Below are 21,486 nucleotides of genomic sequence, written 5' to 3' on the forward strand. Positions count from 1 at the left end.
ACTTAAGTGGAACCTCCCATCTCCTAGGTACTTGGGTTTCTTTCTCTCTTTTTCCTGAATATTTATGTATTGAGACAAAGTCTCATTATGTAGCTCTGGATGGCCTGGAACTTGCTATGTAGGCCCGACTGGTCTTAAACTCACAGAGGTCTGCTTGCCTCTGCTGCCTGATTGTTGTGATTAAAGGCTGAACCACTATGTCTGCCCTGGTATTTGGCTTTCTTAAGATAATCTTTAGCTATGCCTTTGTGTCCAGAAGACTGTCTGGCACCGTCACACATCTGGCCTGTAGTCCACTGCCTGGGAGAAAACCATCGAGACAGAAATCATTTTCTGGTTGAGGCTTGTTGTCCGCTTGTGTTTTGGCTGGGCAGGTCTGTGGGTGGTATAGTGTTTGTGGGCCTTCCTGTGGCCAGCTATCTCTCCGGCTTCTATGGACTTGTTTGGTGAGGTATTTGTGTGTGGGCAATTGTGAGAAAGTGACACATTGAACCAGTCATTATCAACCTAGGAAAGACGTGACCTGACTCAGGTCTATTTGTTCTTTCCTAGTTTTAACTTGAAACATTTTTTAGAGGCTCCATCTCAAAAACAGTGCTGCCTATATTTTTCCAAGGGTAGGGCAGGACCCCTGGAAGAAGTAGTTCTTGCCTTCTCTGTTTTCCTCACAACTGACCATCACTTGTAGTCTGACTGCTATTTTCTAACTCAGTTTTACTCCCTTGTTCTGTCTGTGGTGTGCGTGCATGTGAATGGCAGAGATAAATACAGGGTGTCCTCTCTTGGTCTGTCTTGTTTCTGAGCCAGTGTTTCTCACTGAACCTGGAGCTTATTACTTTGGTTAGACTGACTGGCCAGGTAAGCTCTGGAGATCTGCCCCTGCCTCACCAGCCCTAGGGGCCTTTCTGTGGGTGCTGAGGATCTAAACCCAGGTCCTCATGTATGTACAACAAGCACTTTACCACCTGAGACATCTCCTCAGTCCTCATCTCCTCTTTTTGTACTCCAGGTCAGATGTGTTTTGGGGAAGAAGCAAGCTGAACTTTCCCATGTGCTTTAGTTAATAAAATGAATCCTGTTGCTAACCTCCTGGCTTTTGGATTTTTTTGTTTTGTGTTTTTGTTAGTGCTCCTGTGTCTTGAAAAGACAGGGGTAATCTTTGATGCCTCAGTAGTTTCCATGTTCCTGTAGACTTGGCTGCCTGAGTACCACTTTGCTACTTCTTTAAGGGGACAAGAAGTGACACTTGCTGTCCTAATTTAATTAGTTTAGTTTTTGAGACAGTCACTGTGTAGCCTAGGCAACCTAGAATTTGCTATGTATGTTGACCAGTCTGGCCTTGACTCACAGACATCCACCTGCCTCTGCATCCCAAGTGATGGAATTGAGAGTGTGTATCACTATGTCTGTCTGTATCCTGATTTTTATGGCACTGTGGATTTGGCATTCCAACTCTCATGGACTCTGAAGTCTCCTAGCGCAAAGCAGTACATTGGGAACACTGTGGGACTTGGGGCCTAGAATCTGTTCTTTCCACACCTGCAGTAGTTCTGAGTACCTTTTCCACACACACTGTGTCCTGTCTACATCTGCTCTTCACTTGTACTTGCTAAGGGCTGCTCCTGGCCTTATGGCTTTTTGCCAACAGTGAAGCATACTTTTTCTTCTATAAAGTGAGGCCAGACAAGCCATAGATGCGTTCCACAGCCCCATCAGACACATCAGGAACACTCGAGGCTTTTCACTGGTGGTATGAGCAGTGGGCTTGGTAGACACACTGCTGGACAGGCATCTGGTGACTGGCGTGTCATTCCAGTGCAGGGCTGTGTGTCTGGCTCTCTGTCCTGCTTCCTGTGGAAATAACCACACCAAGCCAGATGTGGCGTGAGGGCTCCTAGAGAGGCTTGATGTAAGAAACAGCTCTGAGATGCCTGTCCTCGAGGCCGACAGGAAAGAGGCCATTTGGACATCCTGTATGATGTGGTTCATGCCTTGACCAGGCATCGCAGTGGGGAGTGTGCTGGAGTGCAGTGAGCCTTTGCTGTCCTTTTTTCTGCTGCCTTCATTATTTTTTCATGTCACGAGAGCTGATACTCTGTAGTGTTTCCTTTTTTAACCTTTCCCCCTAAAATGAAGCTTTATACTCGTAAGTACTGTTGTGTACCCCCCTCACCCCATCCTGTGCTGGTGATTAAACCCACGCCTCACCACTGAGCTATAACCCCAGTCCTCTATATTTTAGACAGTTTTTTTTAATTAGCTATTTTTTTATATTTAATGAACATTTTTTTCCTTTTATTTTATTTTACAATACCATTCAGTTCTACATAATAGCCATGGATTCCCTTGTTCTCCCCCTTCCTGCCCCCTCCCCTTCCCCCCAGCCTACCCCCACCTCCAGGGCAAAGGAGGACTGGGATCGACCTGATAGACTCAGTCCACGCAGGTCCAGTCCCCTCTTCCCAGATTGAGCCAAGCGTCCCTGCATAAGTCCCAGGTTTCAAACAGCCAACTCATGCAATGAGCACAGGACCTGGTACCACTGCTTAGATGCCTCCCAAACAGATCAAGCCATTAATTAGCTATTTTTAAAAAAAATTTATTTTTTGGTTTTTTGAGACAAGTTTTTCAGTGTAGTTTTGGTGCCTGTCCTGGATCTCACTCTGTAGACCAGGCTGGCCTAAATTCACAGAGATCCACCTGGTTCTGCCTCTTGAGTGCTGGGATTAAAGGCGTGCGCCACCGCCGCCGCCGCCGCTGCCGCCACCACTACCACCACCCAGCTCCAAGTGCTGTTTTTTTTTTTTTGTTTTTTTTTTTGTTTTTTTTTTTTTGGTTTTTCAAGACAGGGTTTCTCTGCGTAGTTTTGCGCCTTTCCTGGAGCTCACTTGGTAGCCCAGGCTGGCCTGGAACTCACAGCGATCCGCCTGGCTCTGCCTCCCGAGTGCTGGGATTCAAGGCGTGCGCCACCAACGCCCGGCTAAAAAATTCCTGTTTTAATACTTATAGTTTTCTTTTATGGATGCTGCAAATATTTGAAAATTTAAAAACGTTTGTAGTTAAATATTCAGTCACTATTCTTCATTGCTGACTGTGGCAGGCACTGACTGGTCCATTGACAGTCAGTTTGTCACTCACATATAGCTAAGCAGTTGAGTTTATGTAGTTAACTGTAGTGCAGTCCTGTGGAGACCAGAACACAGGCACGACAGAACACAGAAGACCTTAGTCCATAATTTTTAACTTAATTTAATTTTGTGTGTGTGTGTGTGTGTGTGTGTGTGTGTGTGTGTGTGTGTGTGGTGTATTTGAGACATAACTCCATAATGCAGCCCTGGCTTGCCTGGAACTTGTCATGTAGACCAAGGTGGACTTCAATTCATGCATCTGCCTACCTCTGCCTCCCAAGTGCTGGGATTACAGGTGTGTGCCACCATGCCTGGCTTTAGTTTTTACTGAAATGTGATAAACTTAATTTTTATGGTGCTGACACAATTGTATGTATTAATGAGGCACAGTGTGACATCTCGACAGTGTTGCGTCTGCACTGGCCAGCTCAGGGTAAATGGGGTTCTTACCAGTGGCTTTCTCAGTGGCAATGCTGATGTCATTGGGATCTGTGTCTGGCATGAGCACAGTGCCTTCCATTGGGCCCATTGCAGGCATATATACTGGGTGCAGCATGGGCCAGGCTGTGTGCAGGCTGCTCAAATGCTCCACTGGGGCTCAGCTTTCAGCAGGGTATGGGAGGCAGATGCTTAAGCAAAACAGATATTTAAGAAATATAGTAAGCCAGAGGAAAATACTCATCCACAAGGCAGGATGGGACTGAAAAGGTGGGTGCTGGTCCTTTAGGAATGACTTAGTGTCACTGAGGAACCCGTGAGAACATGTGGGAAAGGGGCAAGGGGCCACTAGAATTCTGGCTGGAAGGCCCTAGACTGGGGCTGTTCCTTATGAGCTGGGGGTGGAGGTGGGTGACTGGATAGGTCCAGTGAATGAGCCAGGAAGAGGGCCCAGTAGGGATGCTGCTGGTGTGTAGCTATCTGCCGAGGGCACACAAGCTGTCCTCTTGCCTTTGCAGCATGTTAATGAGCCAGGGAAATCTTGTCTGTGATGTGGCCCTTGAGTTGCTGTTAAGAGCTCTGGAGCAGAAGGTGGAGAACCCTGGGGAACTGCACATGAATCCAGGTGTTAGGTGATGCCTCAGTGCATGCAAAGCTGGAGCCAGAGTCTATAGGATGGCATGGAAGAACCACCCAGGCATGAGGCTTTGGTCCAAGCAGCTGGATAACATGGGCTACTGCTGACAGTTGAGACATTGGGAAGACTGTGATCGGTACCTGGAGTTAATATCCTAAAAGAGATGTCCAACGGCCTGTGCTGGTGCTTCGTGAGGCCGAGCCGGGAGAGTGCTGCAGCGTCAGCTGGATGTGTGAGACTTTTGGCTGAGGACCAGGCCTGCAGTGCCCATTGAGCAGAAGGCCCTGCCCTGGGTGTCCTGGCAGCGAGTTGATAGGGAGCGGGCTGAGATGGAAGAACAGTGGCCCAGGGGGAGAGTTCTGCAGGAAGTGGGGTAGTCCTTGGGAGGCTGGTGTGTGGCATGTGGAGAGCCTTGTGGGAGAGAAGCCAGAGCCCTGGAGCTGGAGCAGCCTGGTAGGAAGGAGGACCGTGAAACTCGGAGGAGAGGAGCTCAGAAACAGTGCAAGGAGGCAGGAAGTAGAGCGACTTCACTGAGTGCCCTAGAGCACTTGGCACCCTGGAGGGGCCCTGGGAGTGGGGCAGGAAAGCAAGGTTGTCTGTGGAGCTCTGGCTGGCGGGAGTGGAGGAAGTGTGACTTGCTAGTTCTGAGGAGTTCAATCAAGGTGCAGAGAGGAGGTCTGAGGAGTCGGGGGCTGGGGAGGATAAGGTAGAGGGCTAAGTGAGATGGATTAAAGAAGGCCTCGCTGGATTGTTGGATTAGTGGCTTGGGGCTCTGGGTTTAAGACCCAGCATTGGGGAAGAATGTCTCAGGTGTCGTTGTGATTTGATGCTTGTGTTAATTCTGTGCACCGAATTACTCTGATCTAGAAAAACTGTGTCACTGGCAAGCAGTAAATAATACAAATAAGTCATGTGGAAAGTAAACAATTTAGAGTGCAGAATCCAAGGGGAAGGAGACCCTGGACCTCTGCCTCCCCTAGGGAGTCCCTTAGGTCTGAAATGTCCTATCCCAAAGCCCTGTGTACTGCTGTGCACCTCCCCTAGGCGTAGGAAGACGTACACATGCAGTTCCAGTGGAGAGAATGGCTGACCTCCTACACGCTGACCTGGAACTTTCCACTGGTGTTCCTTCCTGTGGTGTATTGGGGTGGCATGATTAAATCCTTCTTCCATGTTAACATGTGGCCGAGCCACCCCCCATCTTCCTGTACCCCTGCTGAGCGCTTGGGTTGTGTCTTTGGTGGACTGCCCTCTTTCCACGTGCACCATGGGAGCTCCAGGACTCTAACTGGTAATTGCATTCTGAGTCTTTATTGAACATTAGTCTTAGTCCAGCTGCTTTATTACATTAGGACTGGATACTCCCCAGGCCTTCTGAGAAACGGCAAAGCTAATTTGCCAAAATGGCAACTGCACGTACCACTCTCTGTTCCAGTTTTCTTGGGCTTCTTGCCCTAGTTTTTTCTATCAAAACTTTCCCTGTTAGCAGAATTTTAAATGTTTTTATCCTGGCAACAGAAGCATTTGGATTAGCAGCTAAGGGGGCAGTGGTGTCCTCATTTGGAGGAGGTCAGGGTTCAGGGTTTTATGGCCAGTTCAGAGTGTTTTCTTAAGCCACTCGCAGAGCTTTTAAAAGCATGAAGATGCTGGGGTTGGGCATTTGAAAGCCGCTGCCATTGGCCCCTTAGGAGAGGCAGGGGCTGCTTATGGAATCTGTGAGGTAGGGCCGTTGTGAGTAGGCTACAGGGCCAGAGTAAGCAGGTTTAGACCAGGCGGTTATCTTACTTTCTCACAAGGTTGTCCATAGCAGGTAGCTTAGGAACGGGGGAGCTCCACGTATGTCGGGAGCTGGCTCCTCCCTTCTAGCTCGTTGCTCTTCCTGGGTTTCCATGTTTGGGCCTGGAGAAGGCCAAGGCTGTAGGCCAGTTCTCTCTTGAGGGTTCCCAGAGGCTTCCGCACCTGTGTTTCCTTGGGTGGACTTGTAGGAGTGTCCAGTCTTTTGACATTGTGACAGACATTGTCATCTATGAAGTTTATGTACCAAAGCCATGTAGTCAAGTAAACCTCCCCCAAACAAAACCTTGCTGTGTTAATTAGACTAATGATTTTGTATTGGGCAGCATTTATTGCTCTCCTGGGGTGGATGTGGCTTGTGGGCCATGGGTTGGAGAGGCCTTGTAACTGCACTTGCTGCAGGTGAAGCTGGGAAGGTGAGTCTGTCCGGTGGCCATCTGCCCTGAGATACTAAGGTAGGCATACTGGTGATTCTAGTGTCTGTGCAGCCTTGAAAACGGCAAAGATTTGCCTGTGTGTTGTGTGTGTGCATTTTCCTGGAAAAGGCTCTATGGTGCATTTCCAGTTCTTTGGGTTTGCTAGACCCTGGACTGTGTTCAATCTAGTGCTGAATTTGGCTGGTCGCCTTTAGGACTGTTGCCTGCGCCCAGAGCTAATGCTTACCCCTTCAATAGTCTTTGCTTCTCAATTTGGAAGCGAGAAGACAGGCTTTCTGTATGGCATGAGGTACATTATCTCTCAGCCATTGCTGCTCTATACTTCCAGTTCCTCCTCAGAAACCTTGGGAAGGTGTGGGCACAGAGTTCCAGGGCTATTTTCCCTCACCTAGGAGAGCTGCACCTGACCCCAGGCTCTGGGACAGTCCTCAGGCTGACATTGAAGACAGCAGAACTGATTGGAGTTGGGATAGCGATGTCCTGGTGTTACCCCGATGCTGTCAGTGTGTGTATCTGATCACTTTTTAGAAGCATATTTTAGAGGCAGAATACGGCAGGAAGAGGAGAAATAGAGTGGTCTTTCCTCCCATGTATCTCAGGCCATTCAGTCTCTGCATATGCTGTGCATTTCTAGTCTGTCCCCTTCCCTGCTGTTTCTGCTCCCAGAGAGCAATGCTCAGAGCCACTCCTTGCACAGTGCATGGTATCCCACTGCTGCTGCTAAAGACTCCAGCTTGGGTTCCATTGTGGTTCTTTTTGAGTGCATCTTCACACAGTATGTGTACTTCACACAGTATGGAAGGTTCCTGTGTCCAAGGAGAGTACTCAAGGCCCCTGCAAGCTATTGGGCTCAAAGCCTTGTCAGATGTGTATGTTTTCAGTTACCCAGCAGGTGGAGCATCTGTCCATGTTTTGGCTTTTTTTTTTTTTTTTTTTTTTTTCTGTGAGACTGATTTCTTATGCTCAGTTTCAGATTTCCTAGTCTTTCCTATTGCTGTGCAAGAAAGAATTGGCCTATGTGTAGCAAGTATTTTTTTCTCTCCTAGTTTCAGTTTTCCCTTAAAGAGTCCTTTTGATGAAATCAAATGCAAACAAAGTGGCATGTTAGGGTGACTTGTGCTGATGGTTGCATCAGTGTTCTGCGGGTGTCACTCACACATCTCGCCATTGCACGGCCAGACTTTACCTGTTGTTTAGTTTCTGCCCAGTCCTTAGTTTTGTCAACTTTTAAAGTCTACTTTAATTTCCTACAGTCACCCCACCCCCCACGATCCCTCCTGTTACTGTGTTAATTAGATGTGTCAGCAGTGGTGCAGGACAACACAACTTTCTCTCTCTCTCTCTCTCTCTCTCTCTCTCTCTCTCTCTCTCTCTCTCTCTCTCTCTGTCTATCTCTCATTTCTTGCAAGGTGAGACCCTGGCACCCTCTTTCCTCAAAGTACTGGTGAGGAACAAAGGTCATGAATTTCAAGGGTCTCTTCACCCCACTGCAACTGTTACACTTAGTGACTGCCAGCTTTTTCTTGTTTGCCCAGAGTAGCTCCTTTCAGCTGGTCCGGGTGTCCTGGAGATTGAGCCTAGCAGTGTTTGTGGTGTCCTTACTAGAAGTCTTGATGGCTGCCTCCTTAAGATGGGAGCCCAGTGGTTTTCACAGTGTCTTACATGTGGTCTGACAAGTCCAGGCTCAGCTCGTGTGGTTCTCGCCTGGAATATGTACTGGCCCGTTTCTTCAAGGAGTCTGGTTTCCTTCTGCTGAGGACTGGATCTTCAGCAGCACAGCCAGGCTCCAGAGACACACACTGCTGCAGGGGCCACTGCCACCACTGCCCTGCCTATCACTGGACAGGGCAGAGTGTGGCAACATATACCCCATCCACGTTTGCCCTTCCTGTTCAGACGGCGGTACCCAGACACAAACTGGATCACCACTGTGTCTGCTTCTCCACTCTCAGGAATGTGCAGCAGGATTGGAGTGCTGTAAGTAGTTAGTGTTGACCAAGACATCCTCAGCTATCCGCAGGGGACTCCAGTGCCCCTTGCAACAGTTACTGAAGACAGTTATTATGTATTTTGTAGTTGTGTTCTCTTGTTTGAAACAGTTGTTATTAGTGGGGGTGGGGCGCAAAGGGCCCTCCTCCCTCTCCCAGTCTTCCTCACAGTGCCCTGTACCCTCAGCTGACTGTCTCTTCTACTGATTTTGGTTTTCTGAAGTTTTTTTTTTTTAATAGATTCTCTATTTATTTATTTGTTTATTTTTGTTTTTTTGAGACAGGGTTTCTCTGTATAGCCCTGGCTGTCCTGGAACTCACTCTGTAGACCAGGCTGATCTCAAACTCTCAGAGATCCGCCTGCCTCTGCCTCCCAGCCCTGGGATTAAAGCACACGCCACCTTTGCCTGGCCTTTTGCAGATTCTTTACAATGGGTTTGTGTATGGGGGTGCTGTTCCAAGATACTTTATGTGGATCAAATTTGCTGCCTTTATTTAGACTTGATGGTGATTTTTGTTTAGATATAAAATTCTTGGCTCACATTTCTTTCTCATAGTATCATTTTATTATTTGATTGTATGTATGAGTGTTTTGTCTGCATGTATGCCTGTCTGTTATGTGTACGCAGTGCCATGAGAGGCCAGAAGTTGGTGTCAGACCCCCTAGAGTTGAAGCTGAAGATGGTTAGGAGTTGCCATGTAGGTACTGGGGATGGAACTGGGGTTCTCTGGAGGAGCAGTACTTTTAACTGCTCAGCCCCTCTCATGGTATCTTAAATATTTTGATCCATTTTCTTTTGCCTGGTTTGATTGAATTCTCTTTGTGTTGCAAGCCATCTAGTCTTTTGCTTGGATGTATAAGGGAAAATTCCCTCTAGGTATCTGGTGTACCTTTTTTTTAATGTACCCTTTTTAATAAGTGGTTTCAGCAATGCCTAGCCCCACTTCCACTTTCAGGAGCCCCTCCCATTCTTCCTGTCCTGGCTGTGGAACCTAAGGCTGTGTGCTTGTTATTGCTTAGCTGTGCCCCAGCCCCAGGAGACTCTTGGGTAACAGTCCTGAGATCTGTTTCATTGCCCTAGCTTGCTCCTGTTGCTTCCCAGTACACTTTTGGGTCTTCTTCACCTGCTTTCTGTATTGCATTTTTTAACATCCCTGTAGCCTTTTTCACTCCCCGAGTTCCTATTTATTTTCCTGTTGTTGTTAGGACTCTACCTGTCATATTTGTTTACTTTTGAGTTCTGTCTATTGTGGTAATATTTTGTGGGACTGGCAGGTGAGAGAGTGAGAGAGATTTGTTGTGACTGCGAGCTGGGCAGTACCAGGAAAACTTTTAGCTACAGTCCATCTTGGTCTTTCTGTAACTTGTTCATTTGCAGCTGTTTATTTAGCTCTGTGTTGATGGACCTGGCCTCAGTTTCATGTTGGAGAGTACGTTTTCTGGCGGCTTAATCAAAACATCACAGGAGCTGGAAGAAAGTCACAGATGGATCTGCTAGGGGAAGTTCTTGGGGGTGGGGTGTCTGGAGGGCCATGCAGCTATGACACTGGTTGGTTCACTGGGATGTGATAGTCACCGAGGAGGCTGAGGAACCATGGGTCGCAGGTCGTGATTGACAGAGTGCTCCTGTAGGCAGCTGAGGCCCACTGGAGATGCTAGACTTGACACGAGGGCTCCAGACCTGCTTAGGAAGGTGTGCTTGGAGGTGACATGAGGAGTGAGTGGGGAAGCGAGGCTCAGCTGGGGCCATCTCTTCACTTTGTTCTTTAAAGGAAATAAAACCAGCTAGCTATTTGTGTTTCTGAGCATTTCTGAGTGCGTAGGAAACATGTGGAGCCCTGTAGTGAGGCACCTGCAGACTTCTGAGACCCCTAGCTGCACAGGGCTAGGGATCTATCTGTTCTGCACTGTGACCATTAATCTTCCCTTGTGGTTCTTGGCATTTGTTTTGCAGGTGACAGAAAGCCCATACCTCGCGACCTTTGGATTCTTGCTTATTGGTGTACCCCTCTTCTCGTGTTCTGGATGATGTCAGAACAGGACCTGGCGGATGTGGTTCAGATTGCAGTGGAAGACCTGAGTCCTGACCACCCAGGTAGAGCTGTGAGACAGAAGATGAACTGTTGCTCTCTCTGTCTTTGCAGTATCAAAAACCATTCTGCTGGACTTTGTTCCCTCAGTAAAGCAGACGTAACAGTGATGTTAGCTCTGTGTGAAAACTCAAATCATGGCATGTAAGTAGTGCTGTGAACACACACACACACACACACACACACACACACACACCACCTTCTTGCTCCTCCATCTTGGCCCCCAGGTCTGCTTCAGCAGCGCAGCTGCTCATGCCCAGCACCCTTTTCCCTTGAGAACTTGTCACCTATTCCATGATGCCATCTGATGTTCCTGCCATGTGTGGGACCTGTGGCCCTTACTTCACCACACCTCCTGTGTGCAACTTGATGCTGCAGTGGGCCATGCATTTACTCTGGAGGGCTGGTAAACACAGTTCTTCAGTGACTGTGGCATTCTCTCCACAGGCTTACCCTAGTTTACTACCTCCCCAGATGCTGTTTGACGTGCTGTGCACTGCTTCTCTTCTTTGTAGAGTCTGGTGGGGAAGATCTTTCTTGCACATGCATCTGGGTGAATATTTTTGCAGGGTTAGGTCCCAGAGTAGAGCTGCATGTAACATTTTGGTAAGACACTAACAGGTTTTCCAGAAAAACCATATTACCTCATTCCTATACTGACTGCTTGAAAACAGATACTCCTAACTTCAGCTAAGGCCAGCTGTTTCTTTATGAGAGTAAAAGCATAACCATTTTGAAACCTTAGCCAAGTCTCTATTTTAAGGAGACTCTACAAGAGTGATAATCTGAATTTAAGACTTATGGGGAGCATCATCTGTGAAAAACACACACACACATACTCACACACACTCATTTCTGCAAAAAGGAATTCAGGCCATCGCTCTAGAGGCATGCGGTGTGTTGCTAAGAGAGATCTGTAGATGGTAGGATCGTGTCCTCTCCAGTGTGAGTGAGCACACAGAGTCTGGAGAAATGCACAGGCAGTCAGTGTCACCTATTTTAGGCAAGGAGGTGTGAGAAAAACTAAACCAGTGAAATGAAAACATTCATGCATAAAGGTCAGTAAAATATTGACCTCGGAATTCTGTAATCATAGATTAGTAGATCTATGAAGGTCACCTGTGACAGACCAGAGCAGTTGCTCAGAGATTGAGAGCTCTTCCTCTTCTAGAGGACCTGAGTTCTGTTCTCATGTTAGACAGCTTATGACCACCTGTAACTCAAGCTCCAGGGGATCTGATGCCCTTTTCTGGCTTTTGAGGGCACTTCCACACATGTGGCATAATCCACATAGATGTATACACATAAATAAAAATAAATAATAAAATACAATATACACATAAATTAATAAATAAATAAAAATTTTCTTAAGAAAAATGATTGTTAGCTGGGCAGTGGTGGCACACACTTTTAATCCCAACATTCCGGAGGCAGAGGCAGGCAGATCTCTGTGAGTTTGAGGCCAACCTGGTCTACAGAGCGAGTTCTGGGACAGCCAGGGATACACAGAGAAACCCTGTCTTGAAAAACCAAAAAACTTAGAGACAGAGAGGGAGGGAGGGAGGAAGGGAGGAAGGGAGGAAGGGAGGAAGGGAGGGAGAGAGGGAGAGAGAGAGAGAGGGAGAGAGGGAGAGAGGGAGAGAGGGAGAGAGAGAGGGAGAGAGAGAGAAGAAGCGAGGGAGGGAGGGAGGGAGGAGAGAGAGAGAGAGAGAGAGAGAGAGAGAGAGAGAGAGAGAGAGAGAGAGAGAGAGAGAACACGATTGCTCCTGTGTAGAGAAAAGGACTAGACGGCACAGGTCAGTAGAAGTGCAGTTTGCAGAGGTCATGTCACAGCGAGCACGGCTACTCTTTGACCTTGTTTTGTACTTCATTTGGATGGGATTAGGAAGTTGGGATGGTACTGCAGAGGCTGAAATTGGGGTTACCTTGCTTATCTGACAGCAGGCCTGAAAGGTCAGCAGGAACTGCTGGTGGGCAACTCTTGCGTGGCTGCAGCTTCCACACAACTCACCATGTTGGCTATGCTAGTTTGGAGCATATACGACATGCAGCGAACATTGTGACTGTTGGTACATATGTGCCTCTCAGCCCCATGTTGGGAGTGGGCCTGGGACCAAAGGCTAGGTGAGGTTGCTTTTGATTTTGCAATAGGTTAACCAGCAGACACACTAAATAAAGCTGGGAAGAAGTCATGGAGGAAGGTTTAGTGTGGGGTTGTCTCCTGGACTCTGGAGAGCATGCATTGGGTGGTCTGATGTTTTTGTGGGGTGAGGGAGGGCCTTGTTTCTGCCTGGCTGAGAATTTTAACAAAGTAATTAAGGTGCCAGCACTGTGCTTGGCTGTGGTGGTAAAGAGCCCTGACAATCTTGCCATGCTCACTCTAGTTTCTGTCTCTGTGGTTGCTTTTCAGTTGTTTTGGAGAATCATGTCGTGACAGATGATGATGAACCTGCTTTGAAGCGCCAGCGACTAGAGATCAATTGCCAGGATCCCTCTATAAAGGTACCATCTGGGTCCTGTGTGCATTGTGTCAATTTTCTACTGTCGCTTTGGGCTTAGAACAGCAGAACTGACCCTCTTGCAGCCCTAGAGTGGCAGGGCCATGCCTTCTGGAATTCCAGGGGAGGCTCTTCCTGCCTCTTCTGTGCTGTGACCTCTAGGCAGTACCAGCCTTGTCACTAAAGTCTATGTCTGAGGCCTATCCTCACCCAAGCCTGGATGATCTCATTTATTTAAATACATCTGCAAAGACCCTTTTTCCAGATGACGCCACAGTCAGGACCTGGGCTTGTAGCATGGAGATGCCACCGAAAGGCTATATAAAAGCACAGGCCAGGTTCCTGGCAAGAGGAGAGGAGGAAGCATTAGATTGGAGGGCAAATGAGATGTCTTCCTGTGTGTGCGTAAGCCTGCCTCAGATGGGAGGAAAGCTGAGGGTCACTGTGGCCCCCCAGTTCTGAGGTTTGCTGGCTGGGGTTGGAGGCCCCTCAGTCAGTCAGTGAATTGCTTCTGGATTTGCTTATTTGGGACTCAGTGTCTGCAGAACTGGAGGTAAGTTATTGGCACAGGAGAAGTTACAACAGCAACTTGGTGATAGCAGTCCTGTTCGCATGTTTCCTCTGCGTCGAGGGCATCTGCTTGAGATGCTCAGTTCACTCTGGTAACCAGGAGAAGCAGTGCCAGTTGCAGTGGGGAACTGAAAAATCTGCTCAGTCCAGGAGTGATGATGCACACCTTTAATCCCAGCACTCAGAAGGCAGAAGCAGGTGGATTTCTATGAGTTCAAGACCAGCCTGGTCTACAGAATGAGTTCCAGAACAGCCAGGACTACACAGAGAAACCCTGGCTCCAAAAAAAAAAAAAAAAAAAAAAAATCTGTTTAGTGAAATCCAACTTCAGACCAGTGGACAGAAGGACAGCAATATATTTCAAAGTAAAGTGTGATCCTAATTGTATCACAGAACACATTTGTAAACAGAGAAACAGACCAAGTGGAAAGGGAAGTAGCTGTCTGGGTTCTGGTGGTGCTGTTAACAGCACACTTCACATGCATGCTGTCACATGTAACTATGTGTTGTCATGGGATTGGAAGACATTCACATGCCACATTGGCAGCTGTAACTCAACAGACAGGTCGGAGCTATTTGTGGTCATCCTCACTTGTGGAGCAGTGTTAGGAAAACATATTATTTCCCCTCTTTCTTTGTAGATTTGCTTGAGACATTAGTTAGTCTGTAATAGTGATTTTTTTTCACCCAAACTCTAGACAGAACATTTCTCATTCAGAGTTAAAATAATGTTTTAACTATTAAAAGAACTTGGAAGGCAAATAGTTGATGTTGTCCAGTTATAAAGAATAATGGTCCATGGTCTTGTCTCAAGAACTGTCCACCACTTAGTGCTCATGATGCATCTATCTCCCTGCACTGTTGACGTTGCCTCCAGTGATGACCAGGACCCTTGGAGATGAGTCCAGTGCTGCTGCTTGTTCCCTCCTGCACACAGCCTTGGTGTTTGCTTCTGTGGAGAGTGGTTAGCAGGGGAGGGTCCTCTCTTGAACCTTTTCCTTACTGGTGGTGCTGTGCTGCGATGAGCAGAGGTAGATGTAAGGGTTTGGGGTATGTAGGACATTTCTGTGGCTGCTCCTAATTGCTGCACATAGCAGGGACTAAAGCAAGCTCAGAGTTCTTGCGAGCCAAGGTTGGCTGGTCAGAGTGCTCTGGACCCACGCATTCATGCTTTTCTGCACCTAAGCTTTGGTGATGTGCTATATGCCACTGTAACTGTTGTGATTTTGATAGTATTCTGTAGTTCCCTTTCAAATGAGAAGAGACTGGCCCCCACTAGCTCGGACTAGGTGCTGAGAGGCAGGCTGTTCTGACTGCCTGTGTTCTGAGGTCCAGGGTCAGCCTGAGCTGGAGCCTCTACTCTTGCCAGCTTGCACCTTCCTTCTTTTGTGTCCCGAAGGCTACACATCTCCTCCAGTCAACTCCTTCTCATTCTGTTTTCTTCAGATGTTGCTGGCCGTATTCCTACATTTCCTGTCGTTAATCAGCACCCTGAATGCTGACCTAGAGGTCTCTTTCACAGTAGAATTCCTATGTGTGTCATGCATCTGGTGGCTCCAGTCCGGACTGGCAGTTGAGGGAGTGAATGAAGCCTTTCCCTCTGGTCTGCATGTTCTTGTGTTTAAACATGGCTGCTTGCCGGCTTATTTCAACTTGGTAGTTGCTCCTTTTGTTGGCCACTAGGTGGCATGCTTGCTATTTAGAAGGTCCTTGGAAGGGGTTATGGCCAGATTTCAGTGGCGTATACCTGTGTCGAGCCATTTTTTTTTTTCTGTCGTGGCTGGATACAATGTGAGAGTGTTCAGTGTTTTCCAGGCTGTTTGGATGTTAGGTATAATCTGTCATAAGAAAGATTTTGTAGTTTTAACGTGTGAATCTACTGATGAACACAGTGACAAGCTTATTACTTCATGACCTTAATGCAGGTGAGATTGCAAAAGGGTCTTGTTTGATACAGAGGGCTGGGCTTCTCACTGAATACCTAGGCACTGCTCAGGGCTTCTCACTGAATACCTGGGCCTAGCCCAGGGCTAAATTGGGTGGAGTGAGGAGCCAGCTGTTTAGGGTCCATGGACTTGCCCTTTGCAGTGTGAGACACCCTCTCTGAAGCTTTTCTGTTTTCACTTCCAGTCTTTCCTGTACTCTATTAACCAGACGATATGTTTGCGGTTGGATAGCATCGAGGCCAAACTGCAAGCTCTGGAGGCCACTTGCAAATCTCTGGAAGAGAAGCTAGACCTGGTCACCAACAAACAGCACAGTCCCATCCAGGTCCCCATGGTGGCTGGTTCCCCACTTGGTGCCACCCAGACCTGCAACAAAGTACGATGGTAAGTATGGAAGAGCCAAGGCTCCACAGGCCATCCTGGGAAAAGTGCTCCTGTGCCAACCCAGGCGCCACTGTTACTGATCTGCCCTGGCCCCGGATATCTGCCCTGGTGGTTCCATGGTACTGGTTTCACTTAGACCGAAACCAAACACAGGCTCTGTGCTGGAATGACCTCAGTCGCTCCAACTTTCTTCTTGGCTTAAGCAGATGGACTCATCTTTCCTTGCACCTGGCCGTGAACTTGGCCCATGTATGTTGCTTCTTTTCTTTTCCTACCTCTGACTGGTCATTGCCTACATTTTCTTCAGTGGTGGTGTTTATAAAATTTATTTGATCATAGCAAACTTTCTGCTAAGTCTGATACTTACATTGTGCCTAATTTTAAAATAGAAGATTTGTAGTCTCCTAGAGAGCTTTGTGTGGTTTGTACTCTGCTGGCATGAAAGGTTCATGCTTGGCTTGGTGGGATGGAAAGGTGCCTCAGAAGGTGTCCTTCCAAAACCTGGGTCCATATGCAGTGTGGCATGAGATCCTTCAGGACAGCAACACCCACCCAGTACTCCTGCTATTTTTATTCTTTTCTACAGTGTCTAGGAGGAAGTCTGCTTGTGGTAGTGGGCACAGTGTTATCTTTGTGCTCCAAGGCCTATAGCCTCTTACTGTCGGGTTTGGGAAGAACAGAACAGTAGGGTGGCAGTGGGAGCCACAGCAAGGCTAGAGAGACACCAGTGGCTTTGCTGCAGTGTGGGCCTTTGCTGGATGCCACCTTGCCCATGGGTGCTGGTAACTGGAGCAGCAGTAGGTGCCTTGTGGATTTTAAGGACTATGGGGAAGGGAGAGTAGGGGTTACTTTGGATGGTTTTGAGGTACTTGAGAGTAGAAGTGACTGCTTGTCCTTTTCTGAGATGGTTCCTAATGAGGCGTGCTGGGCTCTCAAGAGCACCCAGCTTCACCCTTCGCCCCCTCTGTCATGAGGAATTTGGGTGTCTAGCTTCTCAGAGGAGGCAGGGTTGTACTTGTGACTGAAGTGGGCTGCACAGCTCACCATGTCTCTCCCCACAGACACTTGCCAGTGTCTGCGCAGGCTTCCTGTTAAGCTCGCAGAAAGACCGATTGCCTCTTAAGGCAGTTGTTTTTGAAATGCCTCTTTGTCCCCAAACGTAATGTTCAGAAATACAGTTTTAAGTATGGAGTGGCCTACCTTACAAGAGGGAGGTGTGGAAGGACAGCAGCACGGGGTAAAATCTGTGCTTCAGCATGCGATGGATGGCAGAGATAAGCCTCACGTGTCTTCTGGTGTGAGGCTTGGTTGTAGGCACCAACCAGTTGGCAGTGGAATGTTCAGAATGGCGAATTCTTTGTGCCATTTCCAATGATGCTAAGTGTAATTCTTTCTAGACTGACAATTAGTTGAGTTCCTAGAAAGTTCAAGTTCTATAAAAACTGTGCAAGGATATCTTGTGTCTGAAGTCCACATGGGACATATGGTCCTCATGTGAATGCTCAAGACCTAGGCCTTTGTGTGGGAGGGTTTCGTGTTAGAGGAGATTGTTTCAGGCACTGAAGGCCATCTTAGCCTCTTTGCCCACAGTCAGACTCTGGTAGCATCTTACACGGTAACCAGGTCTGTCATACTGACTCCAGCGCTTCTGAGCCTGCACCAGCAGCACCGATGTTGTCAGAGGGAGACAAAGGGCAGTGATCCTCTTCTCTCACAAGGTAATGCCTATCTGGGGGATAACGCCTCAGTCTTATCACTCCTGGAACAGGCTGTCTTCAGGACTGGGGAAGTGTTGACACCATCTTTTTCTCTGTTCTCGTTCTGCCAGGTTATGGGAGGCCCTGGAGTGGAAGAGGGTGTGCCCTTGTGGCCTGGCCTCAAGGGCATATGTTTTGGAATTCTGTCTGTTTGGGAGCGCTGGGTGTCAGGGTCACCTGGTTGGATGTTCCCAGGTACCAGACATTTCCAAGACCTAGTTTTGTCATTAGAAAGATAGAGAGCTGGGACACTACTACTTGGGTGTAGTGGTGACAGGGACCATGTTCTCTAGAAAGCTGTTAACAGGAAACCTGAGAGCAGCCTGGAAGATGAGAGCTGAATCCCAGGATTTCAGTGAAGGATGGTTGAAGTCATTGATGAGAAGAAATGAGAGTTGTTTCCACAGAACCTGGGCAGTGGGCCATAGACTGGTTTCTAGCAACAGCTAAAAGGCAGTATCATACTGGATAATAAGGTACTGAGCTCTGTTTACCTGGGGCTTTGGATACTTAAGAGAAGTGCATAAGCCGAATGATCTTATGTCCAGATCATATACTCTTAACTTAGTCACCTGGGACCACTACTCGCTGGCTGTGAGTGTAACTCACAGGACTAACATAGGTGTCTTCCTCAAAGTCTTTCAGCTCTAAGGAGGCCTCCAGAGAGCACATAGAGCCAGTCCCTGAAGGACAGACACTGCCTCCCATTTGGAGAGACTGCAGAGGTCTAGATCAAGCAGGAGGTGGTTCCCAAGGCCCTCTCTCTGCTCTGGAAATCTATGCCCCCTGCTGGTCATAGCCCACCTGGTTGGACAGGCTGAGGCTGCTGTGGGCTCCAAGGGGTGCTCATCTAATTGTTTGTGCTCCTTGGCAGACAGAAGGCCATGGAACACTGCCAGCCACAGCTGGCATTGGGTCCAGATTTTCAGATTCTGCACCTGAATGAGTAAATTCAAGGGAAAAAAAGGCCTGTTTTCTTTGATGCCAAAGCTTAATCATGATAAAAATGTTTGTAAGGTTCCAGGGATGGGGTTTCATCCTGCAGTGGCAGTTGGCTTCCAGAGATGGAAATGGACTTTAATTCTCTTGCGCCTGGCTTGAGTCTCTCCTGCAGGTATGCCATTTGACTTTGAATAGTTGTACTTGTAGGGGTGGCAATGAGGTATGTTAATATGGAGGATGTTTGGAGAAGCAATAGGTGTTGAAGCAATTGTTGTGGAAAGCCTGTGATTTGATTAGCCAGTCTTTTAATGCTGGGCTTGAAGCATTCCAATAAGGCCAGTAATGTGTTGCCTGACCAGAAGGCAACACATTACCAGGTCTGGGGCCAGCATTGGCATCTTTTTTTCTTTTTTTCTTTTTTTCTTTTTGGTTTTTTGAGACAAGGTTTCTCTATGTAGCTTTGCACCTTTCCTGGAACTCACTCTGTAGCCCAGGCTGGTCTTGAACACACAGAGATCTGCCTACCTTTCTCCCTAGTGCTGGGATTAAAGGCCTGCGCCACCACCGCCCGGCTCAGCACTGGCATCTTTATACAGATGGCAAACAAGTTACCTTCCTGCTCTTCTCACAGCTAGACACAGACTGGTGAAGGAAGCCTGTGGTGTGTAGCATAGCTGAGCAGAGAGTGGTGGTACAGCGGCAGGTCAGGAGCCAACGCAGGCAGTAACCAGAGTGATAGCATGATGCCTCCGCCAGGGTTGTTTTGTAGAACCATATTACTTGATAACAACTTTTAAAACCAGGCATTTCTGTTTGTTTTTGACTAAGACTATTAACTAGGACAAAGTTTGTTTCTTATTTTTAAAAGCAATAGATCTACAGAGTGAGATCCAGGAAAGGCACAAAGCTACACAGAGAAACCCTGTCTCGAAAAACAAAAACCAAACCAAAACAAAAAAACCCCAAAGCAATAGATTTTTTGCTTTTAAAGGTTTAAAAATATTTTAGGACTGGAGAGGTGGTTTAGTGAGTAAGGGTTCAGTCGCCAGCACTGTGTAAACCCAATGTGGTAGCATATGCCTGTCACCCCCACACTCAGGAGGTACAAAGCAGACCAGAGTTTAAGGTTATCTTTAGCTACACAATGAGCTTGAGGTCTACATGAGACTATGTCTCAAAAGCAAAACCAAACAAAACACACATGGAGGGGGAAAAAACAGTTGTGATGAATGAAAGGTTTTTGTATAATAGTGGTTTTCAAAAAAATTTTTTTTTTCTTTTTCGTTTTTCGAGACAGGGTTTCTCTGTGTAGTTTTGGTGCCTGTTCTGGATCTCGCTCTTGTAGACCAGGCTGGCCTCAAACTCACAGAGATCTGCCTGGCTCTGCCTCCCAAGTGCTGGGATTAAAGGCACGCGCTACTATCGCCCGGCTGGTTTTCAAAATTAAAAAAAAAAAAAAAGTGATTTAAAACTTCCCTCAGGGCAGTTGCACAAAACTTAACTCTTTTCTTTTCTCTTTAGACTTTAGAAAACTTTAGAAACTTTAGAAGTGTGTGATGGAGAATGGTTTAAACTCCCTCTGCCAATCCAACTACATATATTAGTTCCTAGAGATCTTTCTTAGTTCCCAGGGATCTTTTGTTTCCCATTGAAGGAAGCTCATGGGGAAGCTGATCTGGCTGCTATCTTACCTGCTTCTTGGAGAGCTGGTCTCCTGCTGAGCATGTCTTCTGTGAGTGCTGTGGGAACCTTATGTTTCCTGCTTCTGTTTGGGGCCATCTGCGTTCTCAGAAGCCTCTACTCAGGCTCAGAGTGTGGTAGGATCAAGATAGGGCTGTTTGACCGTGGAGTGTCTGGTCTCTCGGCAGTGATGGGCTTGTTTACTTCTTATCTAATTTTGAGTTGTGGATGTTTCTGTTTAATGTCATGCCTGATCTTCCTGCCTGGCCTGTGCTGCCTTGCACAGCCATACACGTTCCTCTGTGCTTGTCAGGGCTGAGAATTAACCAGTGGGGCACCAGTTCACACACACGAAGCTTAAGGAGTCCTTAGCAAACCCTGCTAACTCAGAGAAACGCTCCATTCCCCAAAGCCAACACAGCAAAGTGAACTGTCCTGATAGATTGTGAATGTTCTGACAGCTCAGAGGACTTCTCCAGAACCTGCAGAACCATGCTCTTGGAAGGGAACTGTGCCGGCTCCAGGTTGCTCTGGGAAGAGTTGTCATCATGACCATCATGGGTGGTTTGAGGAACAAAGTGAATCTCTTCATCTATGTGTCATGTTTTTATTTCTCCTAGTACAACTCTTGTACATTTCTTATTGTTTCTAAGTATTTCATAATTATATGTGTAGTCCAAACCCCTTTGCCGAGACACGGTCTCATGTATCCTAGACTGGCCTCTGACTGCCTCTGCTCCCACCTCATGAGTGTTGAGGTTTATGAGGTGTTAGGGCTCAAACCCAGGGCTGTGTACATGCTAGGCAAGCTCTCTACTGACTGAACTGCATCCCCAGCTCCCATAAATCTTAAAAAAAATAATTTACATGTATGTCTGTGGTCTGTGTATGAGTGTGTGTGCCCTTCTAAAGCCAGAAGGGGGTGTTGGTTCCTCTGAAGCTGGAGTTACAGACAGTTGGGAGCCACTTGATGTGCTGGGAACTAATCTTGTGTCCTGAAAGAGCCATGACTCCTTCCCCTCCCATGAATCTTTTACATTTCACTTTCCAGTTGTTTGCTCGTTTCTCAATTCACCTCCAACACTGGCATGAAATCTGGCACATACTAGGTAGGCATTCTATCTTTGTGGCATATCTCCAGCCCCTAAGTACATTTGTTTAGTAGTTTTTCTTTAGGTTTTGAAAAGAATTGAGTC

The 21,486-nt window shown here is 47.4% G+C and overlaps 1 protein-coding gene across 8 annotated transcripts in view; it reads left to right on the forward strand.

The window, feature by feature from the left end:
• Positions 1-21,486, forward strand: part of Banp (BTG3 associated nuclear protein) — a 76,773-nt gene that overhangs the window by 11,951 nt on the left and 43,336 nt on the right. For 7 of the 8 annotated variants that reach the window (XM_016008459.3, XM_042277795.2, XM_042277793.2 and 4 more), the window contains exons 2-4: positions 10,378-10,518; positions 12,924-13,015; positions 15,712-15,911. In XM_016008459.3, coding sequence (XP_015863945.1) covers positions 10,449-10,518; positions 12,924-13,015; positions 15,712-15,911 — 362 coding nt within the window. In that variant the 5' untranslated portion in view covers positions 10,378-10,448. Of the gene's footprint in view, positions 1-7,393; positions 8,412-10,377; positions 10,519-12,923; positions 13,016-15,711; positions 15,912-21,486 lie in introns of those variants that run through there. The other variant, XM_016008461.3, reaches the window with a different exon arrangement.

The sequence above is a fragment of the Peromyscus maniculatus genome, chromosome 5 (assembly GCF_049852395.1).
Source record: "Peromyscus maniculatus bairdii isolate BWxNUB_F1_BW_parent chromosome 5, HU_Pman_BW_mat_3.1, whole genome shotgun sequence".
NCBI lineage: Eukaryota > Metazoa > Chordata > Mammalia > Rodentia > Cricetidae > Peromyscus > Peromyscus maniculatus.